The sequence below is a fragment of the chloroplast genome of Sesamum indicum (assembly GCF_026168435.1).
Source record: "Sesamum indicum chloroplast, complete genome".
Classification (NCBI taxonomy): Eukaryota; Viridiplantae; Streptophyta; class Magnoliopsida; order Lamiales; family Pedaliaceae; genus Sesamum; species Sesamum indicum.
In genome coordinates, this window is record NC_016433.2 from 112,501 (window position 1) to 127,500 (window position 15,000).

At 32.7% G+C, this 15,000-nt stretch overlaps 12 protein-coding genes and 1 non-coding gene; 3 read left to right on the top strand and 10 right to left on the bottom strand. All coding sequences in view use genetic code 11, as the record gives it.

The window, feature by feature from the left end:
- Positions 1-137, bottom strand: part of ndhF (NADH dehydrogenase subunit 5) — a 2,256-nt gene extending 2,119 nt beyond the window's left edge. Inside the window, exon 1 of the mRNA in view lies at positions 1-137. This exon is cut by the window's left edge and continues 2,119 nt beyond it. Within this exon, the coding sequence (YP_004935714.1) occupies positions 1-137 (137 nt within the window).
- Positions 138-654: 517 nt separating this feature from the next.
- rpl32 (ribosomal protein L32) lies at positions 655-831 on the top strand. Its single transcript has one exon. It carries the CDS (start codon positions 655-657, stop codon positions 829-831), a length of 177 nt encoding a protein of 58 aa, YP_004935715.1.
- Positions 832-1,714: 883 nt separating this feature from the next.
- tRNA-Leu (UAG) lies at positions 1,715-1,794 on the top strand. The gene has a single exon. It is a non-coding gene; the product is annotated as a tRNA-Leu (tRNA).
- A 91-nt stretch (positions 1,795-1,885) lies between these two features.
- ccsA (cytochrome c biogenesis protein) lies at positions 1,886-2,863 on the top strand. Its single transcript has one exon. The coding sequence runs from the start codon at positions 1,886-1,888 to the stop codon at positions 2,861-2,863; it is 978 nt and encodes a 325-aa protein (YP_004935716.1).
- Positions 2,864-3,115: 252 nt separating this feature from the next.
- ndhD (NADH dehydrogenase subunit 4) lies at positions 3,116-4,618 on the bottom strand. The gene is given in 1 exon segment: positions 3,116-4,618. A coding segment is annotated over 1 exon segment (1,503 nt).
- Positions 4,619-4,742: 124 nt separating this feature from the next.
- psaC (photosystem I subunit VII) lies at positions 4,743-4,988 on the bottom strand. Its single transcript has one exon. It carries the CDS (start codon positions 4,986-4,988, stop codon positions 4,743-4,745), a length of 246 nt encoding a protein of 81 aa, YP_004935718.1.
- Positions 4,989-5,238: 250 nt separating this feature from the next.
- ndhE (NADH dehydrogenase subunit 4L) lies at positions 5,239-5,544 on the bottom strand. Its single transcript has one exon. The coding sequence runs from the start codon at positions 5,542-5,544 to the stop codon at positions 5,239-5,241; it is 306 nt and encodes a 101-aa protein (YP_004935719.1).
- A 225-nt stretch (positions 5,545-5,769) lies between these two features.
- On the bottom strand, positions 5,770-6,300 carry ndhG (NADH dehydrogenase subunit 6). Its single transcript has one exon. It carries the CDS (start codon positions 6,298-6,300, stop codon positions 5,770-5,772), a length of 531 nt encoding a protein of 176 aa, YP_004935720.1.
- Positions 6,301-6,647: 347 nt separating this feature from the next.
- Positions 6,648-7,154, bottom strand: ndhI (NADH dehydrogenase subunit I). Its single transcript has one exon. It carries the CDS (start codon positions 7,152-7,154, stop codon positions 6,648-6,650), a length of 507 nt encoding a protein of 168 aa, YP_004935721.1.
- Positions 7,155-7,233: 79 nt separating this feature from the next.
- On the bottom strand, positions 7,234-9,405 carry ndhA (NADH dehydrogenase subunit 1). One transcript has 2 exons: positions 8,853-9,405; positions 7,234-7,772 (listed from the first exon to the last, which is right to left on the bottom strand). The coding sequence occupies exons 1-2, from the start codon at positions 9,403-9,405 to the stop codon at positions 7,234-7,236; spliced, it is 1,092 nt and encodes a 363-aa protein (YP_004935722.1).
- A 1-nt stretch (position 9,406) lies between these two features.
- Positions 9,407-10,588, bottom strand: ndhH (NADH dehydrogenase subunit 7). The gene has a single exon. It carries the CDS (start codon positions 10,586-10,588, stop codon positions 9,407-9,409), a length of 1,182 nt encoding a protein of 393 aa, YP_004935723.1.
- Positions 10,589-10,685: 97 nt separating this feature from the next.
- On the bottom strand, positions 10,686-10,958 carry rps15 (ribosomal protein S15). The gene has a single exon. It carries the CDS (start codon positions 10,956-10,958, stop codon positions 10,686-10,688), a length of 273 nt encoding a protein of 90 aa, YP_004935724.1.
- A 367-nt stretch (positions 10,959-11,325) lies between these two features.
- ycf1 overlaps positions 11,326-15,000 on the bottom strand; it is a 5,370-nt gene continuing 1,695 nt past the window's right edge. The window contains exon 1 of the mRNA in view: positions 11,326-15,000. This exon is cut by the window's right edge and continues 1,695 nt beyond it. Within this exon, the coding sequence (YP_004935725.1) occupies positions 11,326-15,000 (3,675 nt within the window).

Sequence of the window (15,000 nt, forward strand, 5' to 3'; positions counted from 1 at the left end):
AAAATACTCGGAAAAGCCCACATACGACGAAGCTTTTTTGTTGCTGTCGGAAAAAGAAGAAGTCCCACTCCTATTAACACAGGAACTGGAAGTGGAACGAAAGGTATGATCCACGCATATTGATATGTCTGTTCCATAAAAAAGTTTTTAAATTCTTAATTAATATTAATTATTTCCGATTCACCGGACCTTACCTCTTTTGAAAGGAGTCAATAAAAAAATGAAGATATGCACTAACTAATTTCAATAAATAGAATTTTTGAATTTTTCGTTCTTTTTACTTTTTCTTTCTTGTTAAATACTTCAAATATTCAAATCAAGAAGTTACAATTGGTCAAATCATATGAAAGAAAGAGATTAATTACTAGTCTCCTTCGAATTTGAAAATTCAAGTCAAATGAGGCCTATTTTTCCCGAGTTTGACAAGTTATTAAAAAAAAAGAAGAATGCTCTTTTTTTTTCTATTTTTAAAAATAGTTTATGCAATTTTCCCATATTTTTCACCCATCTTATCTATTCTTTTTTCTTTTTAGAAAAAAAATATTATCTAGAAAAGATATACACAATGAATTAGAAAAGCGCAGATTCTTTTTGAACAATAGATGTCTTTCACATCCAGCTATACCAATGAGTAATCTCTTAATTTTTATTTAAATGGCAGTTCCAAAAAAACGTACTTCTGCATCAAAAAAGCGTATTCGTAAAAATTTTTGGAAAAGGAAGGGGTATTGGGCAGCGTTAAAAGCGTTTTCTTTAGGGAAATCTCTTTCTACCGGGAATTCAAAAAGTTTTTTTGTGCGAAAAACAAATAAAATAAGAAATAAAACATAACACGTTGAAATAATCTGAATCGGCCTGACTCAAAAATTGACCCATTTCATTTCAAAATCCAATTCCCAATTTCCATTCCCTCTTGGGTTAATCAATAGGAAATGGAATTCGTTCCGCTCTTAGAATATGTAGAATAAGAATTCTTCTGTTTACCTTACCGAATTCGAAAAAAAAGAATACTTTATTTTTGTTGACAAAAAAGACAAGATACTCAATTTTTTTTAGTATATTTTATCATTTCCAAGGTGGGGAGTATTATTTTCCCCATCAACCTATTTGTTACAATAATATAAGGTTTTCTTTTTCCTATAGATCGACTTTTTCTCTACAGAAGGGCCGATAGAAAATCTTTCGTTACTAAAAGCATTGAAACTAATTGATTCAAATTCGAAACCCTTTTGTGTAACTTTCTTACTTTTTGATTTTCTCTGAATTCCTATATAGACCCCCATATATCTTTTCCCATCAATCCGGGCAAAAACACTTAGGGAAGAGATTCTGGATAAATATGTGTCAATTTTTAATGATCCAAAATAGGGTCTTTTTTTTTTTGTTCATTGATTCATTGATCAAATTGATTTTTTGGTTTCACTTTTTGAAATCAAATAAATCAAAAAGAGTTCATTAAAAGAAAAATGTTTTTTGGGGGGTTCTATCCCTTAATTCATAGTAGTACCTGTCTTGTTTTACAAGAGTTCAGGCCGAGGAGAGTATAAAATACACAATAAAACTAAGACCCTAAACTAAAATAATGAACCTTCAAATACCTATTTGAACGAATTTTTATTCATCAATTTGAATCTTTCCTAAAAAATATTGCACCCGATTGAATTCTTAAATCTAGACGATTGCTTATTCATAGGCTATTATGAGTTCAAGACAAGCCGCTATGGTGAAATTGGTAGACACGCTGCTCTTAGGAAGCAGTGCTAGAGCATCTCGGTTCGAGTCCGAGTGGCGGCATGTCATCTCCTAAAAAAAGTAAATAGATCCTATAATGAATTCAATTCCCGATTTCGATTTTATAACTTAGGGAATCCTTTTTTTTATTTTTATGATATTTTCAACCTTAGAGCATATATTAACTCATATTTCTTTTTCGACCGTTTCAATTCTAATTACAATTAATTTGATAACCTTTTTAGTCGATGAAATCGTAAAACTCTATGATTCATCCGAAAAGGGCATGATAATGACTTTTTTCTGTATAACAGGATTATTAATTACTCGTTGGATTTATTCGGGACATTTTCCACTAAGCGATTTATATGAATCATTAATCTTTCTTTCATGGAGTTTTTCCCTTATTCATATAGTTCCGTATTTCAAAAAAAATCAAAATCTTCTAAGCACAATAATTGGCCCAAGTGCGATTTTTACCCAAGGGTTTGCTACTTCAGGTCTTTTAACTGAAATACACGAATCCACAATATTAGTACCCGCTCTTCAATCAGAGTGGCTAATAATGCACGTAAGTATGATGATATTAGGCTATGCGGCCCTTTTATGTGGATCATTATTATCAGTATCACTTCTAGTCATTACAGTTAGAAAAAAGAGAAGGTTTTTTTCTACGAGTTATGGTTTATTAAATTTCAATGAGTCATTTTTTTTTGGTAAAATCGAATACATGAATGAACGAAGTAATGTTTTAGAAAATACTTCTTTTTTTGCTCCAAATCCAAAGAATTATTACAGGTCACAATTGATTCAACAATTGGATTATTGGAGTTATCGGGTTATTAGTCTAGGATTTATCTTTTTAACCATAGGAATTCTTTCTGGAGCAGTATGGGCTAACGAAGCGTGGGGATCCTATTGGAGTTGGGATCCAAAAGAAACTTGGGCTTTTATTACTTGGATCGTATTCGCGATTTATTTACATATTCGAACAAATATAAAATGGGAGGGTAGAAATTCAGCAATTGTCGCGTCTATTGGATTTCTTATAATTTGGATATGCTATTTTGGGGTCAATCTATTAGGAATAGGACTACATAGTTATGGTTCATTTACATTAACATCTAATTGAATTCAAAAAGGGGGTTCTTACCAATAGGAATAGAAAGGTGTACAGCGTATATCAGATAAAAAAACTTTGTGTGAACTGGCGAGAACCCGGTGAATCAAATATTGTAGTGATTCACCGGGTTCTCGCCAGTTCAAATTCATTTTTTTACTTAACGTAAGAGAAGAAGAAAAAGCCTTCTTTTTGTCATTGTACAACGAACATTTTTTTCAATGATAAGATTTTTTTTATTTTTCTTTTTTTTATGAATAAAAACTATCTATAAAAAAAATTAGATAGAATAACTTCAACCTTTTCAACTGATAGTGAAAGAACAAAATCAGGGTACATACCAATACCTAGTACGGGTAAAAAAATAGAGATCGAAAGAAATAACTCTCGTGGTCCAGAATCAACAAAAAAAGAGTTTGGAACATTAAATATCTTGTATCCATAGAACATCTGTCGTAACATAGATAATAAATAAATAGGAGTTAATATCATTCCAATTGCCATTACAAAAGTAATTAGGAGTTTTGTCATTAAAAGATATTTTGGACTAGTAAGTAGTCCAAAAAAAACTATTAATTCGGCAACAAAACCACTCATACCCGGTAATGCAAGGGAGGCCAGCGAAAAGCTACTGAACATCGTGAATATTTTTGGCATTGGGATAGCTATTCCGCCCATTTCGTCAAGATAAACAAGACGTATTCTATCATAAGTCGTTCCGGCCAAGAAAAAAAGTGCCGCACCAATCAATCCATGCGAGATTATTTGTAAAAGGGCTCCGTTGAGTCCCATATCGGTGATAGAACCAATTCCTATAATTATGAAACCCATATGAGATACAGAGGAATAGGCTATTCTTTTTTTTAAATTCCGTTGACCGAGAGATGTTGAAGCTGCGTAGATTATTTGCATTGCCCCTACTATCATCAACCAAGGAGAAAATATAGAATGAGCATGAGGGAATAATTCCATATTGATCCGAACTAATCCGTACGCTCCCATTTTTAATAAGATTCCGGCTAGAAGCATACAAGTACTATAATGCGCCTCTCCATGGGTATCTGGTAACCATGTATGTAGGGGTATGATTGGCAATTTGACAGCAAAAGCAATAAAAAATCCAATATATAATATTATTTCCAAGGCCACAGGATAGGACTGATTGGCTAATATTTCCAAATTTAATGTTGGTTCAGTAGAACCATATAAACCGATACCCAGAACTCCCATTAAAAGAAAAACAGAACCCCCCGCCGTGTACAAAATAAATTTTGTAGCTGAGTACAGACGTTTTTTTCCTCCCCACATGGATACAAGTAGATAAACGGGAATTAATTCTAACTCCCACATGAGGAAAAAAAGTAAAAGGTCCCGAGAAGAAAATAATCCTATTTGCCCACTGTACATTGCTAACATCAGGAAATTAAATAATCGAGAATCTCGAGTAACTGGCCAAGCCGCTAAAGTAGCTAAAGTAGTGATGAATCCCGTCAGTAAAATGGGTCCTATAGAGAGTCCATCTATTCCCAATCTCCAATGGAAATCAAAAAAATTGATCCATTCATAATCCTCCACCAGTTGGATTAATGGATCATCCGATTGGAAATGATAACAGAATGCATAAGTCGTTAGAAGAAGTTCTAAGATACACATAGATATAGTATACCAACGAATTACTCTATTTCCTCTATGTGGAAGAAAGAAAATTAAGGAACCCGCAAATATTGGCAAAACTACAATTATTGTTAAGCAAGGAAAATGATTCGTGGTAAAGACAAGATACACTTGGGCCAGAAAAATCCGTGCTCAAAATAAAATTCAACTATTTTGAGCACGGATTTTGTCGGTAAAAAAAAAGAAAATGGATTCAAGTAGAGTTTTATGGAACGTATCAATAAGCTAGACCCATACTGCGAGTTGTTTCATGCCATAAATAAACTCGAACACTCAAGAAATCCGTTGGACAGGCGGATTCACATCGCTTACAACCAACACAGTCCTCGGTTCTTGGAGCAGAAGCGATTTGTTTAGCTTTACATCCGTCCCAGGGTATCATTTCTAATACATCGGTAGGGCACGCGCGGACACATTGAGTACATCCTATACATGTATCATAAATCTTTACTGAATGTGACATTGGATCTATACATTTTTGAACGTCATAAAATTTCGGTCTAGTAAACTAACTTCTAAATAAATCCTATATTTAGATACCAGACGAATCAATGAGTGATCAGAATCAATCTACTTCCGAATTGGTTTATGAGCAAGGGCCAAAATACTTTGATTTCTTATGTTTTTGCAACCACGATCATACCTTACCCGTATCAAACCTGCTAATTTGAATGAATTTATGAATATTCAAATTTCCATTTATATGATTAATACTATTTATTCAACAAATTTGATTGGTTAATACGAGTTGATTTTCTGTTACGATAAATTGATGAAACAATAGCCGGTCCAATAGCTGCTTCAGCGGCTGCAATAGCTATAACAAAAATTGAGAAAATGTCTCCTCTTAATTGACGATTATCAAAAATATCAGAAAATGTTACAAAATTGATATTAACTGAATTTAATATAAGTTCAAGACACATAAGGGCTCTAACCATATTTCGACTTGTGATCAATCCATAGATACCAATAGAAAATAAATAGGCACTCAAAACAAGTATATGTTCGAGCATCATTAACCAACTCCTTATCAATCTTGATTCATATTCATTTCAATCTGAACAATAATTCAATCGATTCGATTCTAACAAGTATGGAACAAAATAAGGGAATAGATCGATAGAAAACTAAAGTTTTTCTATTCTATTTTCATTTTAGACAGGAATTCAAATTAAATAAAGGATTATAACATTCTTTTTCTGTTGATTCTATTTGCCTTACTCATTTTAAAAATTTATTATTTATTGACGAGCTATAGCAATTGCACCTATTAAAGCGACTAAAAGAATTATTGAAATGAGTTCAAATGGAAGAAAAAAATCTGTTGATAAATGAATTCCAATTTGTTGACTATTACTTATCAAATCTTGCTCTAGAATCTGATTTGATTTTGTAGTCCAAATGATCCCATACCAGGACGTATCTAGAATAGTAGTAATTAGTGAAATAAAAAGACTTGTACAAACGATTGAAGTAACTCCATCCCCAACGGTCCAAAGATGAAAATCTTTGTAATATTCTGAACCATTCATGAACATCACAGCAAAAATGATTAAAACATTTATAGCTCCTACATAAATAAGGAGCTGCGCAGCAGCTACAAAATACGAGTTCGATAAAATATAGAATAAGGATATACAAAAAAGAACCAATCCCAATGAAAAGGCCGAATAAATTGGATTCGGAAGTAATACTACTGCCAGACTTCCTAATATAAGACCCGATCCCAGAAAGACTAAAAGAAAATCATGTATTGGTCCAGGTAAATCCATTTGATTTTATAGAAAAAATAAATCGAAATATTTCATGCCTTTGTTGACCTGACCAGGAAAGAAGTTATCCTGAAAAATAGGATAATTCTTAATTGAATGAAATTTGAATGGGGGTGGTGTGGATTGATGTAGATACAGTTAGTGGGCTACTCTTATTCTCGAAAGCAGAGGTTGAAACTATATATTTTGAAATCATTATTCGAATAGAAATCGATTTTCAATGAAAATGAAGCCACGATTCTCGCCAACCGACCGTTCGTTTGTATTGACCAAGCAAAAACCTCATTCCTTTAGATCCAAAAGCTATTTTGATTTTGAATTTGTAAATGTTTTTTGAATCAAGGTTTTTATACATTTTTTATTTGAGGTGAATTCGAAGAAATTGTTCGAATTGTGTAATCGTCAATTATTGACACCGGTAACCGACCTAAAGCAATTTGATTATAATTCAATTCGTGACGATCATAAGTAGAAAGTTCATATTCTTCAGTCATTGATAAACAATTTGTTGGACAATACTCAACGCAATTACCACAAAATATACAGATTCCAAAATCAATACTGTAATTAAGTAATCGTTTCTTTCGAATATTAGTCTCCAATTTCCAATCAACAACGGGTAGATCTATAGGACATACACGAACACATACTTCACAAGCAATGCATTTATCAAATTCAAAATGGATTCGGCCTCGGAAACGTTCCGATGTGATCAATTTTTCGTAGGGGTATTGAATAGTTACAGGTAAACGATTCGCGTGGGACAAGGTAATCATGAAACCTTGACCAATGTACCTGGCAGCTCGTATTGTTTGTTGACCAGAATTCAAGAACTGAGTTAGCATAGGGAACATATCTGAATAGCTATAAATAATTTTACTTGTTTCTTTCTCTTGTTTGAGACAAGTTGTGAAGATAGAATATTCTATTCCTTTACAGTGAAAGAAGTTGGGACGAAGTTGTTAATAATAGATTACCTAGAGAAATAGGTAAAAGAAATTTCCATCCAAGATTTAATAGTTGGTCCATTCTCAGTCTCGGTAAAGTCCATCTTGTTGCAATAGAAATGAACAAGAACAAATAAGTTTTAGCTAATGTAATAAAGATACTGATTATTGTTCCAAAAACTTGACTTCTTTTATTTATGTCAAAAAGCTCAGGAACGAATATATATGGAATAGAAAGATTCCAACCCCCCAAGTAAAGAACTGTTACAAATAATGAAGAAACTAGTAGATTTAGATACGAAGCAACGTAAAATAAACCAAATTTGATACCTGAATATTCGGTTTGATAACCTGCTACTAATTCTTCTTCTGCTTCTGGTAAATCAAAGGGTAATCTCTCACACTCGGCTAGAGAAGAAATTAGAAAAACGATAAACCCTATAGGTTGACGCCACAAATTCCATCCCCAAAAACCATATTTTGACTGCGCTTCAACTATATCAACTGTACTTGAACTGTTAGATAATCATAGTCGATGATAACATCACTGTTCCCGTCGCTATTACAGAACCGTACATGAGATTTTCACCTCATACGGCTCCTCATAGGTCACAAATAAATCTAAGGACCTTTCGGCATTATTTATTTTGATGTGTTTGTAGGATCGATAGAGAGTCAAACTCTTATCCTAAGGCCTAGAATTAGACCAATGGAATTCTGTCTGCTAGATTTATAATAAAAAAGTGCTTCTGAATTGATCTCATCTTTTAAGAATTTTCATTTTTCTTTGTTGATTAATAACTTTATCCTTGAATAAAAAAAAAGACTTTTTTTATAGGAATATCACATAGATATTTCAACCTATCGTTTTTAATTACGAAAAAGAATTAGACATTACATTATATAACAAGAATTGTATTTCTCTAAATAAAATGGAAATACTTTTGAATAAACAAAAGGAGATCTTTTTGTTTTTGCAATTCTAGTCTTTCGATTGTATTTCGTTCCTATTCTCCTTTCTCAGAAAAAGGGACATTACCCAAAGTAAAAGATTTCTTCGTTCTTGATAGTTATTTACTTAATCGGTGGATAGGAACATACTCTGGATCGAAATCGCGGGGAGTACTTCTTAATCATTTCTACCAACTTAAAGCCCCAATTCGCATTACTTTTCTATAAAGAAATATCCTGTTGGATAATTTACAGAATCTCTATTACTAATCCTTTGTGTATCTTGGTCTTCCTAACCATCCACTCATTTTTTTGAATCTCTCATTAGGGTAATACATCTATGGTAATAGATAATAAAAACCCCATACAGTTGATCTTTTGAACCCGCTTCAAGCCATGATGACTAATCAAGAAATCTTGGGGTAAACAGTCTCGACTGCTTATGTTTACTTTCACTTAATTCTTGTACATAGGAAATGAGATTGAATTCCTTTAACAGCAAATTTGTAAGCTGTTTTATTTCACTCATATAACTATCTGGTTTAGTTCATCAACCCCAATGATGAATAAAAAAAAAATAGATATTCCACTCATTCAATTTTCTTGCTAGAAAGAAAAGAAATAGGGGAAATTTTATGTCTCACCGAATCACACGTAGAGATATTGATAATACACATAGAGTTAATGGTATTTCATAACTAATTGATTGAGCAGCAGCCCTTAATCCACCTAAAAAGGAATATTTATTATTTGATCCATATCCTGACATAAGAAGTCCAATGGGAGCAAGACTTGAAACGGCGATCCATAAAAAAACACCGATACTAAGATCGGCTAGAATAAAGCGATAACTAAAAGGAATTACTGAATAGCTTAGTAAAATGGATATGACTGCTATGGATGGCCCGATACTGAATAAACGAGTATCTCCTCTAGATGGAAGAAGATTCTCTTTGAAAAGTAGTTTTGTACCATCTGCTAGAGCTTGAAGAATTCCCAAAGGCCCGGCGTATTCGGGTCCAATACGTTGTTGTATCCCTGCAGATATTTCTCTTTCTAACCAAACAATTACTAGTACACCTAGTGTGATTCCTAATACAAGAGTCAAAATAGGGACAAACATCCATATGATCCCATAGACTTCTTTTAAGGATTCAAATCTGGAAAAAGAATTGATAGCTTGTATTTCTGTTGTATCAATTATCATTTCAACGATCAACTTCTCCCATAATGATATCTATGCTACCTAATATCGTCATAATATCAGCCAATTTCATTCTTTTAACTAACTGAGGAAGAATTTGCAAGTTGATAAAACCCGGTGGGCGAATTTTCCATCTCCAAGGAAAAACACTCTGATCTCCTATCAGAAAAATTCCCAATTCCCCTTTTGGTGCTTCGACTCTTACATAAAGTTCTTGCTTGGACAATTCAAAAGTTGGAGAAGGTTTTTTACTAATAAATCGATATTCAAAATCATTCCATTCAGGGTCTTTTATTCTATCAAAGCGTCGGATTTCTAAATTCTCATAGGGTCCCCCTGGAATTCCTTCCAGAGCCTGTTGGATAATTTTTATGGATTCTGTCATTTCACTGATTCGTACTAAATACCGAGCTAATGAATCCCCTTCTTTTTGCCATTGGATCTCCCAATCAAATTCGTCGTAACACTCATAACGATCAACTTTACGAAGATCCCATTGTATTCCGGAAGCTCGTAGCATTGGTCCTGATAAACCCCAATTTAGTGCTTCTTCTGCGCCAATAATGCCTACGCCTTCAACCCGTTCTAAAAAAATAGGATTCCGTGTAATAAGCTTTTGATATTCAGCAACCCCGGTTAAAAAATAATCGCAAAAATCCAAACATTTATCTATCCAACCATAAGGTAGATCAGCAGCGACTCCTCCGATACGAAAATAATTATGCATCATGCGCATACCGGTAGCAGCTTCGAATAGGTCATATATCAATTCTCGTTCTCGAAAAATATAGAAGAAAGGGGTCTGTGCCCCAATATCTGCCATAAAAGGGCCAAGCCATAACAAATGGGAAGCGATACGACTCAACTCCAACATAATAGCTCTGATATAGCTAGCCCTTTTAGGTACTTGAATATTGCCTAGCTGTTCGGGTCCATTTACGGTTATTGCTTCTGTGAACATAGTAGCTAAATAATCCCAACGCGTTACATAAGGCAAATATTGTATAATTGTTCGATTTTCCGCAATTTTCTCCATCCCTCTATGTAAATAACCCAATATTGGTTCACAGTCAATAACATCTTCACCATCGAGAGTAACGATCAGTCGAAGAACACCATGCATTGATGGGTGGTGAGGGCCCATATTGACTATCATGAGGTCTTTTCTTGTAGTTGGTGCAATCATAAGTTTTTTCCCGAGTCATTCTTCCATGGATTGCTGAAAGTAAAAAGAAGTTCATCAAAATTTAAACGACTAAGTTCAAACGGTATCACGCTTTAAATTAACGAGTTTTTCTCTCTCGAATATCCAACTCACCAATTAATTCTTTATAGCGTCCTCTATTTTTTTTTGACAAATAGGCCAGCAGTCGTTGACGTTTTCCCAAAATTTTTCGCAAACCTCTCTGAGATGAGGAGTCTTTTTTGTGTAATTCCAAATGTGAAGTAAGTCTCCTTATTTTAGTGGTGAAACTGAATACTTGAAATTCAACAGATCCTCTGTTTTCTTCGTTTTCTTTTTGAGAAATAACCGAACTGAATGAATTTTTGACCATAAAAAAAATTCCCCCTTCCCCTTTTTACAGATATGGATTTTACCGATCAGTAATAATAATGCCATTAATTTGAATGTGGTATATTCTAATCCGAATTTCTTTATGAACTCCTAATTTTCTGAATTCAAATCAATCAATCCAATTTCAAGATAGGGATAGAAAAGGGTTGGTACATTTTCGCATTGAAGAATTTAGACCTAAAATGAAGAGGGGTTCTGTTGATTCATTTAGAGATCTAATTGAGACATTATTCATTTAATATTGGAGACTAGAATGAAATGTGAGACAAGACATGGGATCTGTGTATTTCTTTGCTTTCATATACCCTATATATAATATAGGGTATAGGATAGATAGAAAAAGTGTATTATCCACGAATTTTCAATCGTGGATACATCTGTATCCTTAACATACTGAAACGACTGCCATTATTGGTATCAAACCAATAACGATTCATACAAGCTAAATCTTCTAATCGAAAATTAGGCCAAAGAAAGAGCTTTAATTTCATTAATGGATTTTTCTCTCTATCAAGATGGCTATTGTCATGTGAAACTTGGCTGCTGTTTTTTACGTTCTTTCCGTTCCAAAATACTGGATTTCTATCTACATCATTTCTATTCTTTGAATTGAAACAAATTAGAATTCTCAATTTTCTACGACGTCTAAACGATAAAATATTTTCAGGAACAAGTAAATCAAAACGATTCTTAGAAAGATATCTTTGCTCTTGGTATTTTAGATTGGTTTGGTGCTTATTCTTATGAACCAACGAAATACCTATGGTTTGATACATAATAAATTGTCCATCTTTTTTTCCAAACAAACGAATGGGTTCTATAATCAATACTCCCTTTTTCATCAATTCTGTAAGAGTTAAATTCTTATGCATCAGCAGAAGCTGTAAACTCATTTCTTTCGTTTGAATCGAGGATAGAGTCATTTTTCTTGGATCTATCAGTCTAAGGAGGAAACAATATACCTTGATATTATCGATCATTCTTTCATTCAAAGTACCGTACCATCTCAATTGAAAAAGCAAATAACCTTTCAGCAACAACTCTAGTTCTGCTTCCGCGATGCTTTTTTTCTTTTTCCCTTTTTTCAGGTCTGATTTTCTTGCATCATTTTCTTCAATATCTTTTTGTTGTGAGAGAGCGGGGCCAAGATTTCTTCCGCTTGTGGGTTCTTTTTCTTCTTGATTTCGCTGTTTTTTATTTGATGCTATCAAAAAACTTCCTTTTTCCTTTTCATTGATCTTTTTATTTTCACTACTATTTTGATTTTCAGTCTGATTCAAATTTAAAAGAAGTAATTTGCTTGGTATAAACCAGGGTTTCGTTTTATATGAATTATAAAGTAACATAAATTCTGGGAAGAACCAAAGTTCGAGATTCGAACTGGTACGCTTTAGAATTTTTTCATTCATTCCCATCCAATCCAAAAATCCTTTTGGGGAGTTTGGTGGATTGATTTCTGGAATCATAAGATAAAAAAGATCTTTTTTCGGAATTTTTTGAGAAATATTAGTACGAATTTGAGTATTTTGATTCCTATTGGGATCGATCGTGATCCAGGCCTCAATATCGACTTTTTGTCTAAGATGAAAATCAATAATTTTCCAGTCAAAATATTTTCTATCGGCCTTTTTTTTCATATATAGAATATCGACCTTTCCTTGAAACGGAGATCTATAAAAAAAGCATTCCGTTTTATTTTCATAATTAAGAAATTTATATGATAAAAGATCATATCTATAGTATTTTTGAAAATTTTCTTTGTGATTAGATAATGAATATCCTTTAAATTCTTTTTGTTTTTTGGAATCAATTAATTGGTCTTTTTCATATGAATGCCATTTTCTTAAATTTTCCTTTTTAGCTATACGACGCCGATGAACTCTATTTCGCCATTTTTCTGGTATTAATCTAGACCATCTGATCTCAGATAAATCGTATTGATAATGTCCTCTTAACCAATTTTTCCATTGATTCATTTCATAACTCCGAAGTTTCTTATCCCCTAATTTCGAAAGAACCATTCCTTGTGTTTCAAAAGAATCCTTTATTTCAGGCTTAAGAAAAAAAGGGAGCCCTTGATATTGAAGAACAGATCTGAATTTATACGAGTTACTAACTTGGATTTGTGATAATTTGAAAAATACATATGCTTGGGACACGTAAGATAGGTCATAAAAAATATGTGAATTTCTTTTACTATTACTAATATTCTCAAGTGACTTTTTTATAGTCGAAATAAACGGAATTGGATTTTTCTTTTTTTTATTAATTCTTTCTTGGTTTCTTTCATTATTGTAAATCGATTTATCAATAATTTTTTTTGTTGATTCAAGAAAAAGTTCTGTATTCATTCTGGGAATATTAATCATAGATAAAAATATATCTGTGTATATTCTTTCAATGAAAAATTTTAAAAAAAGGGGTAGTTTAGAGATTAATCGAGCATTTCTTCTTTTTAATATTTGCCATTTTTCGAATCTTTTAGCATTATAACTTGTTTTGTTAGGACTAAGATTATTTATTCTTAGAGTTACTTTTTTTTTCTCTTTTGTGATTCTTTCTATTTGATTTCGAATTGTACTTGTTCTATCAGTCAGATCCTTGATTTTTTTTTCTGTCAATAAAGAATTTGTCCAACTCGGAGATGCAATTTGACTAAATGATTCGTGAATCATCTGATTGCTGATTATGGAATCTTTTTCTTCTTTAATTTCACTCGATTCATATACTTCTACTTCGCTTAATCGAAATAATAAAATTGGATTTACTTTTGAAAGTTCTTTTATTATTTTTTTTATAAAAATAACACTTTTCATAACCCATTGTTTTGTTTCTTTTGAAACTTTTTCAAGTAATTTTGTTTTTTCTTTGAGAACTATTAGAGCTCGAAAATACTTATTTTTTAATTTTCCAATTTTTTTTTTGAGTTCCTTAAAAATGGGTTTAAAAAAGGAAGGTCGTTGTCGGGGCGACCCAAAAGGAACTTGAGCTTCCATTCCCCAAATTGTTAAAAAACAAAAATCATCTTTTTCTTTTTTCATTAGATCTTTCTGAGAGGATCGTTGTTTCGATTTGTGCCAAGGTTTCAGACAGAAAGGAAATAATATTTTTATCTGAATACCGTCTGTCAACCAATTTCTCGGAAATTCTGTTTCGGATAATGGAACACCATTATAGGTACATTTAACATGCATCTCTCTATTCAATTCCTGGAAATCCTCAGACCACTCAGGACGTTGAAATAGGAATATACGTCCAATATTTTTCGCAATTATCAATGAAGGGAATAGAATATATTTTCTAAAAATAGAGTGAGTTAGTAACATGCAACCTCTTATTCCTTGCGAAAATGGAAGAACGGTATCCCAGAACTCTGCTATCTCTATTCGCGCTTGCTCTTTTATTTTGTTCTTCTCTTCTTTTATTTTGTTCTTCCATTTTTTTTCTTCTATTTTTGCTTGCTCTTCCATTTTTGCTTGCTTTTCTGTATACTCTACAATTTTGAATGCTTTTCCTTTCCCCAACCAATTTCTAAAAATTAGTTTAATCAACCCGGAGATATCAAAAGAAAAAAGATGCAATTTTTTGATTCTGTCCAAAAAAAGAGGGGAATGCGCATTTGTTTGAAACAATTTCCAAATAACTATTTTACGCCTTTGAGCCCGCATAGAACCTTTGATTATATCTCGCTCAAAGTCTGATTGTTGTGAATAGCGTATCAAAGTCACCTCGTCTGTTTCATCGGGCGTATTAGTATCCGTAGTATTAGTATTAGTATTAGTATCAGTGTCCTGCTTGATATCAGTAAAAATTACTACCTGTTTGGCTTTTCTTGAACGAATTTCATGATCTACTGGTACGCCTTCTTGATGTTCTCCCGATTCTTGTTCTAATTCGGTAATTAATTTGTATGACCATCGAGGGACTTTTTTACTGATTTCTTTTATTCTAATCGATTTTGTGTTAATTTTTTCATCATTAGGATTGGTGGATTCTGATTCTCTAACAAATTTACTGATGAA